Genomic DNA, 14,044 nt, shown 5'->3' with positions numbered 1-14,044 from the left:
GACTTCCAAAATATGAAACCAGATGGATCCAACACACCACGCTTCTATGGATTAACAAAAATACAGAAACCTGGGGCACCTTTCAGACCCATAGTCTCACAACCTGGTACACCAACATACAGATTAGCCAAGGAACTCTACCAAAAACTAAAACACCTAACTGAAGATTCACTCCACCCAAGAATTCCTGAACACCATCAAAGACACCAAGATAGAAGAGGATGAAATAATGGTCTCCTTTGACGCTACAGCCCGTTTCACATCAATTAACATTGACCTGACCAAAGAAACACTGGCATCACTACTAGGAAAACCAGTATCACAAACACCAGACAACACCAACTTTATCAGCAAAGGCAACATCCTCAAGCTAGTGGATCTGTGCCTCACCACTCACTTCACATTCAATAACAAAACCTACACACAAGTCAATGTAACACCCATGGGATCACTAACATCAGGGCCCATAGCGGAAGCAGTAATGCAGACACTTGAACAAGTTGCCCTCCCATTTATCCAATCCAAACTTCGGGTCACAAATGTAACAAATTAGAGGAAACATACAACATCATCAACAATATCCTGACAGGCATAAAATTCACAAAAGAGGAGAATGACAGCAGACTCCCATTCCTAGACGTGACAGTTGAACGTACAGTTAACGGAGAGCTTCAAACCAGCGTCCACAGAAAAACAACAAACATAGACCAAATAATTAACTTCAGAAGCAATTATCCCAACCCCCCCAAATGGAAGCGCATCAAGACATTATTTCAACGAGCTACATCACACTGCAGCACCCAAGAACTAAAAGCAGAAGAAAAATATCAATACAACGTTTTCAAGAAAAATGGGTACCGAATAAACATAATTTGCCAATTCCTCAGAAACAAACCCAAACAAGCAGACACAACACAACCAAAAACTATAGCCACATTACTTTACATCAAAGACATATCAGAAATTTGACTTCCAGACTACTCAGACCCCTTGGCATCATGGTAGCCCACAAACCTACCAACACACTTAAACAGCGACTAATGAACCTAAAGGATCCATTACGTACTACCAGCAAAATTAATGTATTTTACAAGATATCATGCAAGAACCCCAAAAAAACACTACATCGGACAAACAAGCAGGAAACTTGCCACCAGTATACATGAACACCAACTAGCCACCAAAAGACAAGCCCCACTATCACTAGTTTCCATACATACAGACAAAGGACACCATTTTGACTGGGTCAACAAGCACATCCTAGAACAGTGAAACAAGACATGCACAAGAATTCTCAGAGGCATAGCATTCTAACTGGAACTCCATCAATAAGCACATTGATTTAGACCCCATCTACCTTCCCTTGAACAAAAGAACTGGAAATGATATCACCCACCTTAAGAAACCAAGACCTATAAATAGAGAGGCGGGACATACCACCAGCGTTTCACTGGAGATTCTCACTGATGATGTTATGTAGTGATGGTGACGAAATGTCTGAAAACAAACCTTCCAGCTCAGTGAGCTAACTTACATAGTTATGCCTTGGTATGTTTTGTTACATTTGGTGCCACATAAAGGCAGATTGTTGTTGCCATGCTCACCTTCCCATTAACCATGAAAGAAACATTAGCCAATATTTATTTCCTTAATGGTCTGGTGGTTATCATATACCATTTGTGTGAATTCAATCATAGAATACCTATAGTGTGGAAACAGACCATTTGGCCCATCATGTACACACCAACTCCCTGACGAGCATCCCGTCCAGATTCAGCCCCCTATTATCCCTGTAACCCTGCATTTCCCACATCTAATCCATACATCCCTGGACCCTATGGACAATTTAGCATGCCAATCCACTTAACCTGCACATTTTAGCATTCAGAGGAAATCAACATAGACAGAGGAGATCAACATAGACAGAGGAGAATGTGCAAACCCCACACAGACAGTCACTCAAGGCTGGATTTGAACCCGGGTCCTTAATGCTGTGAGGTAGCAGTGCTGACCACTAAGCCACCATACTGCTGTCTTAGAGTTGGCTGTCTTAGAGTTGGCTGTCTGAGAAGCCATGTCCCTACATTAGATAGTGGTAACGATGCACAAGTATTTAATAAGTTTCATAGCTCTTTGAAATGTTCTAATATTGTCAAAGACACTCTGTGAATATAAAGTATTTTGTTTCCAACAAGCTTTATTAAAACAGGTTTCAGGTGGTACAGCAAAGTGCAGTAACATTCCCAACTTCCATCGCAGAGTGCTGTTTGAAATATGTACTTTACAGTTCTTCACAGACATAAGCAAGCGCAAAACATGAAAAGTTTCTTTTGCCATCAACAAATTCTTAAAGAGAGAGAAAAGAGAATGTTCTGAAGAAAGGTCGCACTGGACGTGAAACGTTAACTCTGTCTCTTGCAACAGACGATGTGTTGGATTCTGATTTCAGCTTGCGCAATATTTGTCCTTTATTCAAGGATAGAAACAGGACGCAGCCTTGGGTTAACAGGGAGATAACTGGAAGGAGAAGGGGTAAATCATCAAGGAATATGGCTGACCGATGTAAAGCATTACATCTTTACTCGGTCATCTAAAGCTTTGAGAACGCTCAGAGCAGCAAAGATGGAACAGAACATTTCTTCATTTCTGTCCTTCATTTCACATGAGATTGAAGCGTTTTCTCTCTTTAGGTGAAATCCAAATTCTTCCAGGATCCTCTGAGTTATTTCAAACTCGCTCTCTGTGAACTGAAGGGCCAGGGTCTCGAGAGTCTCCTCAGCTGGTTCGATTTGCATTTCAAGTATGGAACATTTGAAATCTCTCTCCTCAATCTTTTCCATCTGAAAAACAAATTAGAACAAAATCTTTCAGTTTATCTTCTTTTATTCTGTCTTCAACCTGTTCCATTAAAAAAGACTGTCATAGTATTTTGATCATATCAATCATACAGTATATAAACTGCACAGCAATTAACTAAAGACAAGGATTGGGTAACACGGCATATAACTTTCCTTCTCCTTAGAAGCTTAAAGGATTAAGAGTGGGATCTTGCAATGATCTATGCAAGTAATCAAATCTTTGTTAACTGCCATTCCTGCTGTGATAGTTTGCTCCTTCCCTGTTGTGCACTGTTGCAAGATAATTCTATAGGTGCCAATAGCTCTTGAGTGTCTCCCTTAAAAGCAGATTCTTCATAATTTGGATGTTATTGAGCTGGAAAGGGTGCAAAGAAGATATATAAGGATGTCACCAAGGCTGGAAGGTTTGAGTTATAAAGGAAAAATTGGATTGACCGAGACTTTATTTCCTGGAGCTTGCAGGCTGACATTATAGAGATTTATAAAATCTTGAGGGGCACAGATAAGGGGACTAGCCAAGGACTTTTCCACATGGCAGGGGAGTCCAAAATTAGAGGGCATCGGTTTAAGGTGAGAGGGGAAAGATTTAAAAGGGACTTGAGGGGCAACTTCTTCCCACAGAGGGTGTTGTGAAAATGGAACGAGCTGCCAAAAGAAGTCGTAGAGGCAGGTACAATTTCAACATTTAAAAGACATTTGGACAGGTACATAGATAAGAAAGTTAAAAATCACACAACACCAGGTTAGAGTCCAACAGGTTTAATTGGAAGCACACTAGCTTTCGGAGCGACACTCCTTCATCAGGTGGTAGTGGAGGGCTCAATCCTAACACATAGAATTTATAGCAAAAATTTACAGTGTGATGTAACTGAAATTATACATTGAAAAATTGATTGTCTGTTAAGCCTTACATCTGTTAGAATACCATGACAGTTTCACTTCTTTCATGTGTAAATGTGCTTCCAATTAAACCTGTTGGACTATAACCTGGTGTTGTGTGATTTTTAACTTTGTACACCCCAGTCCAACACCGGCATCTCCAAATCATAGATAAGAAAGGTCTATAAGGATATGGGCCAATCACAGTCAAATGGGACTAGTTCAGGAATCCTGGTCGGTATGAACGAGTTGGGCCGAAGGGTCAGTTTCCGTACTGTGTGACTCAATGACTCTAATTATCTGTGGAAGTCCTGACTGAATCTATATCACAAAATGTTCAAATGCATGCACACATGTGCACGCACCTGCATTTACCATCCAAGAGGTTTCAGCAATTCAGAACAAGAATTCTGATTGATTGAATTTCATTCTCTCTTGCTTGGGACACACACAAACCAAGTCTGAATGCTGTATCACAGTTTGTGAGATGTGGACAGTTGCAGCCTTTGCACAGGACCTGATACTGGAGTAGAGTGGTGCTGGAAAAGCACAGCAGTTCAGGCAGCATCTGAGGAGGAGGAAAATCCAGAACCTTACACTCAGAGTTGGGTGTTTCAGTTTCATGAAGAATGGAGAATAACATGGTAAAGCAACAAGCATTGCTCAGACAAAACAAAAAGTGGGTCTGGAAACCAGAAACAAAAACAGGAATTCCTGGGAAAACTCAGCATGTTAGGGAGCATCTGTGGAGAGAAAGTAAAATTGACATTTTGGATACAGTTCCCCTTCTTTAGAACTGATTGTAGCTAGGAAAAGGTTCGTATATCATGAAAATGGGGTGGGATGGGTTGTGGGGTAGCGGAAGGTGTACATGATATTTGGAAATGGAGTCCAGAGAGAGAGAAAAATACTTGGGCAGAGAAAGGCATGTCTAAAGGTCAGCCTGGGAGAATGAGTAGCTGCTAATGAGGACCATGAGGGCTGATGATGGGTTGTTGGTGGGAGCAGCTCGTGTGATGACAGGGCCCGGACTGTGGGGTTTGGGGTGAGGGCATGCGAGAAGGTGACAATCTCTAAAACTGGTGAACACGATACTGATTCGAGAAGGCTACAGGGTCCCCAAACAGAAAATGCCCAGATTGTACTGAGTTTCACTGGAGCAGTGCAGCAACCCTGAGCCAGAGATGTTGGCCAGGGAACACAGGGATGTGTTGAATTGGCAGAACTACTCCATCACAGAACACCTACATTCTGACTGCAGAAACTATCCTGAGCTTCGGGTTCCTTGCTACTTGCTAAGAGAAAAATATCCTCTTCATCTTTGTACTAAAGGAGAACTCCTCACTCTAAGCTAATGCATTCTGGTCCGATATCCATCTATGAGGGGAAACAAACTCTCTGCATCTACCTTGTCAAGCTGCCTAATAATTTTATATGTTTTAATAAGATGTCCTCTGATACTTCTAAATTCCAATGAGTACAGGCCCAACCTACTCAGCATCTCCTCATTAAAAAAGTACTTTGTTACCCAGAATGAATCAAGTGAACCTTTTCTGGCCTTTTCCAATACCAGCATCTCCTTCCTTAGATAAGGGAATCAAAGATATTCACAGTACTCCTGGTGTGGTCTGATTAGTACCTTGTGTAGCTTTTGCAAAACCTTACTTCTATGCACTAGTCACTTTGAAATAAAGGCTAATGGTCCATTTCCTTCCCTGTTAACTGCTGAACTTTATGCTAGCTTTTTGTAATTCATTCAAAAAGATACAGAACTCTCTCTTCATGCAGTCTTTCCCCATTTATATAATATTCATCACTCTTCCTGTCAAAGTGCATGACCTCATTTTTTCACATTTTATTCCATATAAGTCTTTGCCTGCTCACAATCTGTCTCTATCCTTCTGTAGACTCCTCTGTCATCCTCACAACTTGCCTTACGACCTATTATTGAGTCATCTTCAATCTTGGCTATAGTACTTTCGCTTTCCTTTTCCAAGTCATTAATATGTATTGTCAATAACTATAGTCCACCACTGGTTCTAGCGACACTCCACTCGTTACAGCCTTCCTGAAAATCCTTCCTTTACTCCGACTCTCTGCCTTCTATTAGTTAGCAAATTCTCTATCCATGCTAATATACTACCACTAACACCATGGGCTCTTGTCTTATTAAGCAGCTTTATGACTGGTATCTTATTGAACACCTTATGGAATTTCAGATATATTATACCTACTGGTTTCCTTTTATCTACCCTGCTTGTTATCTCATCATATGATCTTCAGGCATAACTTTCGCTTCATGAATCCATGCTGACTTTTATTACATCCTTTGTAATAGACTCTAACATTTCCCAATGACAGATGTTAAACTCCCTCATTTATAGTTACCTGCCTTTTGTCTCCCTTCTTTTTTTTTAATAAGAGTGTTACATTGCCAGTTTTCCAATTATCTGGGACTTTTCCTGAGCCAAAGGATTCTTGAAAGCTTACAACCAGTGCATCTGCTATCTATGCGGTATTTTCTTTAAAATCCTAGACTGAATCCAATCAAGCTGAGGAGACATGTTGGTCTTTATTCCCAATAGGTTCCCTAGTTATTCTTATTTTCATCCACCTTGGCCTTTGATGAATTATTATTCTTGGAATGCTGCATTGACTCTGAAGTCTGATTTAGTGTATTTAACAACTCTTCTATTGTTTCTGAGCTCTTCATTATTATTTCCTCAACTTCATTCTCTCAGGTGATATGTTCACTCTGACCCCATTTTTCCTTTTTATATATTTCCAGAAGGTCTTGCTGTCTCATTCTATGTTACTTGATAGTTTGCCTCATACTTTCCCCCTTTTGATTTTTGGTTGATCTTACCATTCCTCAAATATCAAAAGTATATCTTTGTTATCAGTTGTGAACTATTTTCTAAACATCTGCCATTGTTCCTCAACTGTCTTTTTTGCTTAACTCCTTTTTAGACCTTGTAATTAACTTCATCCCTGATGTTTGGGTCCCCAGAACATTTCTGGCCCTGGTGAACTTGCAGAAATCAAATTCATTTGTGTCTCTCAGTTCTTTCCTTGCACATTCACCTGAGATGAAATAACACAAAAGTGTATTTCTTACCAGCTTTAGTTGTCTTGATGTAATCTTCATCTCAACACAAGTAGCCAGTAGGGGTAAAGTGTCAGGATTCAGTTCTGAAAGGAAACAGAATAATTCAGAGCACCTTACCATGATGGATCCATTGCATTGCACATTGAAGATCTTTAATAAAGTAAATTGATCAAAAGCACTTCAGAGAATTGATGGATGAACAGCAAATTAGCACATGCCATAGAAAAGGCAGAAGAGTTTTACTTGAGGTTAAGTTGCAGTTAGTTTATGCTGTTTTAATCCTATTTGTTTTCATAGAGCTGAGGGGGAGTTTGTGTATCATTCAAGATCAGTTTGATAGTGGTCGCTGCATTTTGTGTGTGCTAGCTAGCTGATATCCTTGCTCGGCTCCTGTATAATTGGCTAAATATCCTATTTCAGGAAGAATTTCACATAAATGTGGATATATGTATGTGTCTCTCTTTCTGTTTCTATGATTAAGCATTTAAAAGTTTAGGGATCAAGTTGGGGTAAGATTACTGCTCTCTGCTTATTTAAAATGGGGTCAGATAATTAGAAAAAGTTTAAAGAAGCGCTCAGCATATTCTAAACCATTTTCTATTCCTGATCTGGAGGGGAATCAAGGGTTATGGGGAAAGAGTAAGAAAGAGTTTAGCCATGATCCTAATGAATGGTGGGACAGGGTGGAGGGGCCGAACAGCCTACTTCAATTCCTGTTTATTAGGATTCTTAAGGTTAAACCAGATTTGATACTGTCCTGGATTTTGGCTCCATGACATATCAAACTGATCATTGTTAGTCATTGTCCTGCATCACATCTTGTCTCAGTTCACTCCAGAGACAGTTCAAACTGGACAGTCTGAGACTGTCAGTACAAACTAGCAATGCTTTCATGCCAAAGCAAAGTATTAATGCACAATGAGAGTCCATAGATATTTAATGCTGTAACCAGGTTATAATGGCATCGTTCATTCAATAATAACAACTAGGCCAGTGAGAATAGATTCTTAAACAGAAATCAACATACTGATGTTCACACCAGGATTCTGCAGTCTGTCCTGTATGCTTCTACTTCCCCTGAATTACCAACATGGTCAATGGTTGATGTTGAATTCAAACACTATCCCTCTCAGCTTTCAACAAGAGAACTTAATTACAAGTCTCCATTTAAATACTCATGATATATGCTGGTTAGCTTGAAATGTTAGGTTATGGCACAGATTGCAGTATTATCCAGCAGCATTAACAATCCCTCAACTGGATCTAATAATTTTTCTTTTAGTCATTCATGAAACCTGGCTGTTTCTGGCTGAGCCAGAATTTATTGTCCATCCTTATCAGCCCTTCAAAAGGTGGTGGGGAGCTGCCTTCTTGACTTGCTGCAGTCCATATGCTATAGGTTGACCCACAATGCCCTTATGGAGGGAACTCCATGATTTTGACCCAACGACAGTGAAGGAATGAGTAATATGTTTCCAATCACAATGATGAATGACCCAGAGATGAAATGGTTACTATCAGCTATTTAGGAGTAATGAATACAATGTGCATTTATGAAATGCATATTAGAAGAAGGAGAGATCATCTAAAGTTGGTCAAAGAGGTAGTTCCTAGCAAAGTCTAACAGAAAGAGAGGGAGGAGGAGAGGTTTAGAGAGGGAATGCCAGACGACCTAGACAGCTGAATAGATAAGGCAGTACGTGTCAAAGCAATATACCATTGAGTGACTGGATGAAAATGTTTACAGTCTTTATGACTTCATTCTGATGGGGTGTCAAGGTGAGGGGCTGTCCCGGTGGATCAACCTTCCGAATTCCCAACAGATCCAACAGTTTCTCCACACAGGCTCTATTCTCGTCTTCCATCAGCTCCAGGACTTGGAGGTCGGGCTGGAAACCTTCACATATCTGGTCAAGCTGAAAATGTTGAGACATGGACGAGGTAACATCAGAAATAGTACACAGTGACAAGGGACAGTATGTCAGGAATTGGCATGCTTTCCAAATTCAGACTTGAAATGCTGGCATCCTGCATTCTCTAATGAGATACTGTATTGACTGATGCAGAATCAAACTTCCCCAGTTTTGCTAACTATTGTGATTTCGTCCTACTGCGGTCATCCCTAATGAACAATGACCTCCTTTGTCAGAATATTAAAGGTATGTGTGTAAAATTAATTTGACAGTGGAACTGACAAAAATCCCACATGCTGGAATTGATCAGAATTTGTCATTAATCTCAGGCAATGAGCCCTGAGAATGTTCCGAGAGATAGATGAGAATGGAAAATCTTGTAGGGACAATAGGAGAATCTTCCAAAACTGTGGTTGAAACACAAAACTAAGGACAGAGTGGAGGAAGCATTACTCTATTAGGTATTAAATTTACACAGTAGTGAACCTGTAACTAGCAGTTACACAGCTCATCAACACTGGCACAGACAGAAACTGAGATCCTTCGGTATTGCATCTGATCTCACAAGAAGAAAAGCCCAGAAATAAATTACTGTCATCTGCTTTGTTTCAAAATCACACTGTAAGGAATTAAATGGGTCAAATGGGAGACAGGGATGATTACGAAAGCCAATTACTATTTCGGTGAAGGAACCTACTGGCTTTTTAAACACAATCCAGAGCTTTCTCAGCTTAGTGACCACGAGTAGTTTAGGATGTTGACAGGAATGGGAGTAGAATTCAGGTCTTGGCCAGAATTGGGTATGAGGAGTGAATGGTGTAGGTTTTGAATAAATGGAGTGTAATTGTCTAAACTGGGTGATCACAATTTACCGCAACGAATCTCTTGTCATGATCAACCTAAAGAAGGGAAGTGATAACCCACAGAAATGTGGTTTGCCAGCACCATTAGTAAATTTAGAATTGAGAAGTACGAACCATTGTCTCAAGAACAGGAAGGTTATCGTTGTTACCAAGAAGTTGAAGGAATGTGTTGAGGAATAGTTGGCTCACGTCCTTCGACAGTTTGGTCAGTTCTGTGAGGGGAATCTCAAGTTTCCGGTAACACGAGGCTGCTAAAAGGGAAAAGAAATTACGATTGATATTTCAAAAGACAAATTGTTCATAAAATCCAAATAATACTCCAGTGACATCCTTTCCTATTCACCCAAAGGAAAAAAGTAATTTTTGGTTTTGCAGGTATCACAAGTTATGAATTGAGGCTTTGAATAATAATAATAACATGATTGAAAGAGCAAAGATTAGATGTAATGAGTAATGCTCTGCTCCTGGATGGGCATTTACTCACTTTCCTTAATTCTGATTCATCCCAAAATATAGAATGGCTGCACACATCATTCATCTGAGTGAAAGTGTTCACATTGCATGGGAGCATATCGATTTCAGAGCAACTTTCTGAGAATTGTTTGGAGAATTGTTTGGAAATGTGACCTTTAAAATGTGATAGGCAAACAAGAATCTACTTGGTGGGAGAGGGGGAATTCCAGTGTGACTCTCGGGGAAATTGGAGTCCCATAGAAGCAATGGAAACTCCACCCAATGTGCATTGGACACAGCATTTTTATTGTATTATAGAGTTAATTATTTATGGTAAAACATTTATACGGTGAAGCAAAATTATATAATAACACTGCTAAAAGTTTTGGTTAAAAATGCCACTTTCTGAAAAAGCGAACATGAAGATTGCATTACAAGGTAAAGGAAATCAGTAAATGCTACATTACCTTCACTGGCCACCATCTTTCTCATTTGTTATTGAACAATTCCTTGACATCAAGATATTGTTTTGATATGTGACATATTTACAATCACAAAACTGAAGCATTAAGAAATAGAAAACAAGTTTACCTAACAAGCATCTCAAAGGCGCATACGTGGGAACTAAACCTGAAAGAACAAAGAAAAACAAGTTTCGGATTTTTAAAACTTGTTAATTGGGTAACTGGTGATTTACAGAAGGATTGGCAGAAAATAGGCACATGGCCAATTTAGTTCTCCACTTTTCTTGTTATCCTACACTGGATAGCCAGAAAAGAAGATAAAAGTGACAATTATCTTTACATACTCACAATACTAACTTATACATTTTTTTGAGAAGTACTTGTCAGGCTGTATTGGTAAGCCTAGCATTTATTGCCCATCCCATGACACCCAAAGAAATTGGTGGTGAGCTTTCTTGTTGAACTATTTCATTTTGTTGTCTGGAAGGTGCTCTCACAATGAAGGTGGATAAGGAGTTGCAGGACAGCTGGAATATATCCAAATCAAGACCGTATGTGACTTGGAGGTGATGTTCCTTCCTGCTGTCCTTGTCCTTGGCAGAGGATGTAGTGTTTAGAGTTACTGCTGAAGAAACCAGGATGAGTTGCAGATAGTGTATGCAGGAGCTAGGGTCCACAATTGGTGGAAGAAGTGCATGTATGAGGTGATGGACAAGATGCCAATCCCTCCTGGAGGGTGTTGAAGCTCATGTGGAACATTGGAGGTGCACCAAGTTAGACAGGCGGAGGGTATTCCATATCACCTTTTACTTGTCTTGTCAATAGTTGATAAACTTTAGTAGAATGAAGAGGTGCACAGAATAACCCAGTTGTTTGGCTTGTCTGAATTGATCTAACATTCATCTCAATGTTGTCTTACTGGAGGTTTTAGAAGACTTATTTTAAAAGAGTGACAAATACAAAATGTAGTGATGGAGGGAGAATCAATTTCAGAAAATCTTCTAAATGTGGCTAGATATAATCCCCAAGTTGACACGTTTATAGAATATTGAATACACATCGATGGGACAAATGGCTGAAGAATGTTTAATTAGCCATTGATAAGGCAATTTACTGTTGGAAAAGTCTATACCCAGCTCTCTGTTTTCCTTTCTCCCCTTTTACATACCCACTGTGTCATCCTCTGTTATCCTCAGTTTTGAGACTTTGAATGCAATGGTAGTTCCAGCGCAGAAGGATAAATTCTGTTTCAAAAATGCATCAACGTTTCCTTTAGCCTAACGCAAGAAGGAAAATGGTAATACTTAATATTGCAAATTAATCATTGTGAGTTCCCAGGAAAATCAATATTATTAGACAGGGTTTAGGAAAGACTTACTAAAATGTAACCAGGAATAAGCAGCTTTGTTTATCCGGCAAACTAGAGAAACTGGGATTGTTATAATGAATCATTCCGAAATGAAACATAAAGGGGAGTTGTTGCTACAGTGTGGAATGCAGCATTCCAGCAGGAACAGCAGCCAGATAAAGAACTGGCAGAACCAATCACTGGGAAAAATATCAGAGAAAATCGGTCATCTTAGTGATGCACTGCTTTTCACAACTAACAATAATAATGGACATAAACCGTCAAAGAACAGAGCAAAAAAGACTTAACTCGATGGTTAAAGTTGTGTTAGATCGAGAATTAACAAACTTTGAGCCATTTCTCTAGAGAAACCCAATTATAGACGTTCAGGAATGAACAAGTTAACAGAAAACTGTCAGCCTCTTTCCAGCTAACTTCAATTTCAGAGGCTCAGCACAAATGATGAGTAAATTTTCTTTGTCATTCATAGCCCAAGTTCTCTCTAACCCAGATTTCCACAGGTACTCACAATTTCTTGCAATTTATGTCAAGTGGGACATCAATCAAATTTGATACATTGGTAGTTTTAAGGTTGTGTTACTTTATAGCTTCTTAATCCCACTGCCATCTTAAGAGGGCTCTTGTAATGGGTTCCTACATCTGAGCCAGAAGACGTGGGTTCAAGACCTGCTTCAGAAGTGTGTAGCAACATCCCTGAACAGGTCAGTGAGAAAATATTCTTGACTGCTGTGCCTTGCCCTACTCTTTGGCGATGTTATTTCAGCACCTTTTCTCAGTCCAAAAATGTTATTGAGTGAGCAGTGAAATGTTGAAATTTATTTTTGGCCTGTTGCTCTTTGTTTTTTGGGTTTTGCCAGATTGTACTGTGCATTCAGAGGACGTGGGCATCACTGTCAAGATCAGAATTCATTGTCCTTCCCTAATCACTGACTGGTTTGTTAGGCCATCTTAGAAGGGCTTTTGCCTGAAGCGTCGATTTCGAAGGTCCTTGGATGCTGCCTGAACTGCTGTGCTCTTCCAGCACCACTAATCCAGAATCTGGTTTCCAGCATCTGCAATCATTGTTTTTACCATCTTAGAGGACAATTAAAAGTCAATGACACTGCTATGGATCTACAGCAATCTACAGCTGTGGTTTACTAAGGAAGTTGAAAGACCTAAAGACAGAGCAAAGGAGAGCCAGGAGGCATCATGAGAAGTCATTGGCAGATAGGGTCAAGGAAAACCCTAAGGCTTGCTATAGGTATATCAGGAATAAAAGAATGATTAGAGTAAGATTAGGGCTGAAAATGTGTTGCTGGAAAAAGCACAGCAGGTCAGGCAGCATCCAGGGAGCAGGAGAATCGACGTTTCGGGCATGAGCCCTTCATCAGGAATGTCGTTCCTTCCTGAAGAAGGGCTCATGCCCAAAACATCGATTCTCCTGCTCCCTGGATGCTGCCTGACCTGCTGCGCTTTTCCAGCAAAACATTTTCAGCTCTGATCTCTAGCATCTGCAGTCCTCACTTTCTCCTAGAGTAAGATTAGGGTCAAGCAAGGATAGTAGTGGGAAGTTGTGCGCAGAGTCTGAGGAGATATGGGAAGCACTAAATGTGTATTTCTCAGCAGTATTCACATGGGAAAAAGACAATATTGTCAAGGAGAATACTGAGATAGAGGCTGCTAGACTAGATGGGATTGAGGTTTAGAAGGAAGAGGTGTTAACAATTCTGGAGAGTGTGAAAATAGATATGTCCCCTGGACTGGGTGGGATTTAGCCTAGGATGCTCTGGGAAGCAAGGGAGGAGATTGTAGAGCCTTTGGCTTTATCTTTATATCGTCATTGTCTACAGAAATAGATTAGATTAGATTACTTACAGTGTGGAAACAGGCCCTTCGGCCCAACAAGTCCACACTGATCCTCCGAAGAGCAACCTAGCCAGACCCATTCCCTTACATTTACTCCTTCACCTAACACTATGGGCAATTTAGCATGGCCAATTCACCTAACCTACACATTTTTGGACTGTGGGAGAAAACCGGAGCAACCGGAGGAAACCTACGCAGACATGGGGAGAATGTGGAAACTCCGCACAGAGAGTTGCCTGAGATGGGAATTGAACCTGGATCTCTGGCGCTGTGAGGTAGCAGTGGTAA

General features: G+C 40.2%; 1 protein-coding gene across 2 annotated transcripts in view; it reads right to left on the bottom strand.

Moving 5' to 3' along the window:
* Positions 1 to 2,185: 2,185 nt before the first annotated feature.
* Positions 2,186 to 14,044, bottom strand: part of LOC122539802 (gasdermin-A2-like) — a 28,880-nt gene continuing 17,021 nt past the window's right edge. Inside the window, exons 5-10 of one of the 2 annotated variants that reach the window (XM_087977783.1) lie at positions 11,708 to 11,816; positions 10,667 to 10,705; positions 9,737 to 9,873; positions 8,564 to 8,762; positions 6,856 to 6,929; positions 2,186 to 2,840 (exon numbers count right to left, since the gene is read on the bottom strand). In XM_087977783.1, the coding sequence (XP_087833909.1) occupies positions 2,571 to 2,840; positions 6,856 to 6,929; positions 8,564 to 8,762; positions 9,737 to 9,873; positions 10,667 to 10,705; positions 11,708 to 11,816 (828 nt within the window). In that variant the 3' untranslated portion in view covers positions 2,186 to 2,570. The remainder of the gene's footprint in view (positions 2,841 to 6,855; positions 6,930 to 8,563; positions 8,763 to 9,736; positions 9,874 to 10,666; positions 10,706 to 11,707; positions 11,817 to 14,044) is intronic. The other variant, XM_087977784.1, reaches the window with a different exon arrangement.

This window comes from Chiloscyllium plagiosum, unplaced genomic scaffold (genome assembly GCF_037043375.1).
Source record: "Chiloscyllium plagiosum isolate Xiang-an unplaced genomic scaffold, Cpla_swu_hap1 HiC_scaffold_32, whole genome shotgun sequence".
Lineage (NCBI taxonomy): Eukaryota > Metazoa > Chordata > Chondrichthyes > Orectolobiformes > Hemiscylliidae > Chiloscyllium > Chiloscyllium plagiosum.
The sequence above is the reverse complement of the archived record's forward strand: the minus strand, read 5'-3'. Positions and strand labels throughout refer to the sequence as shown.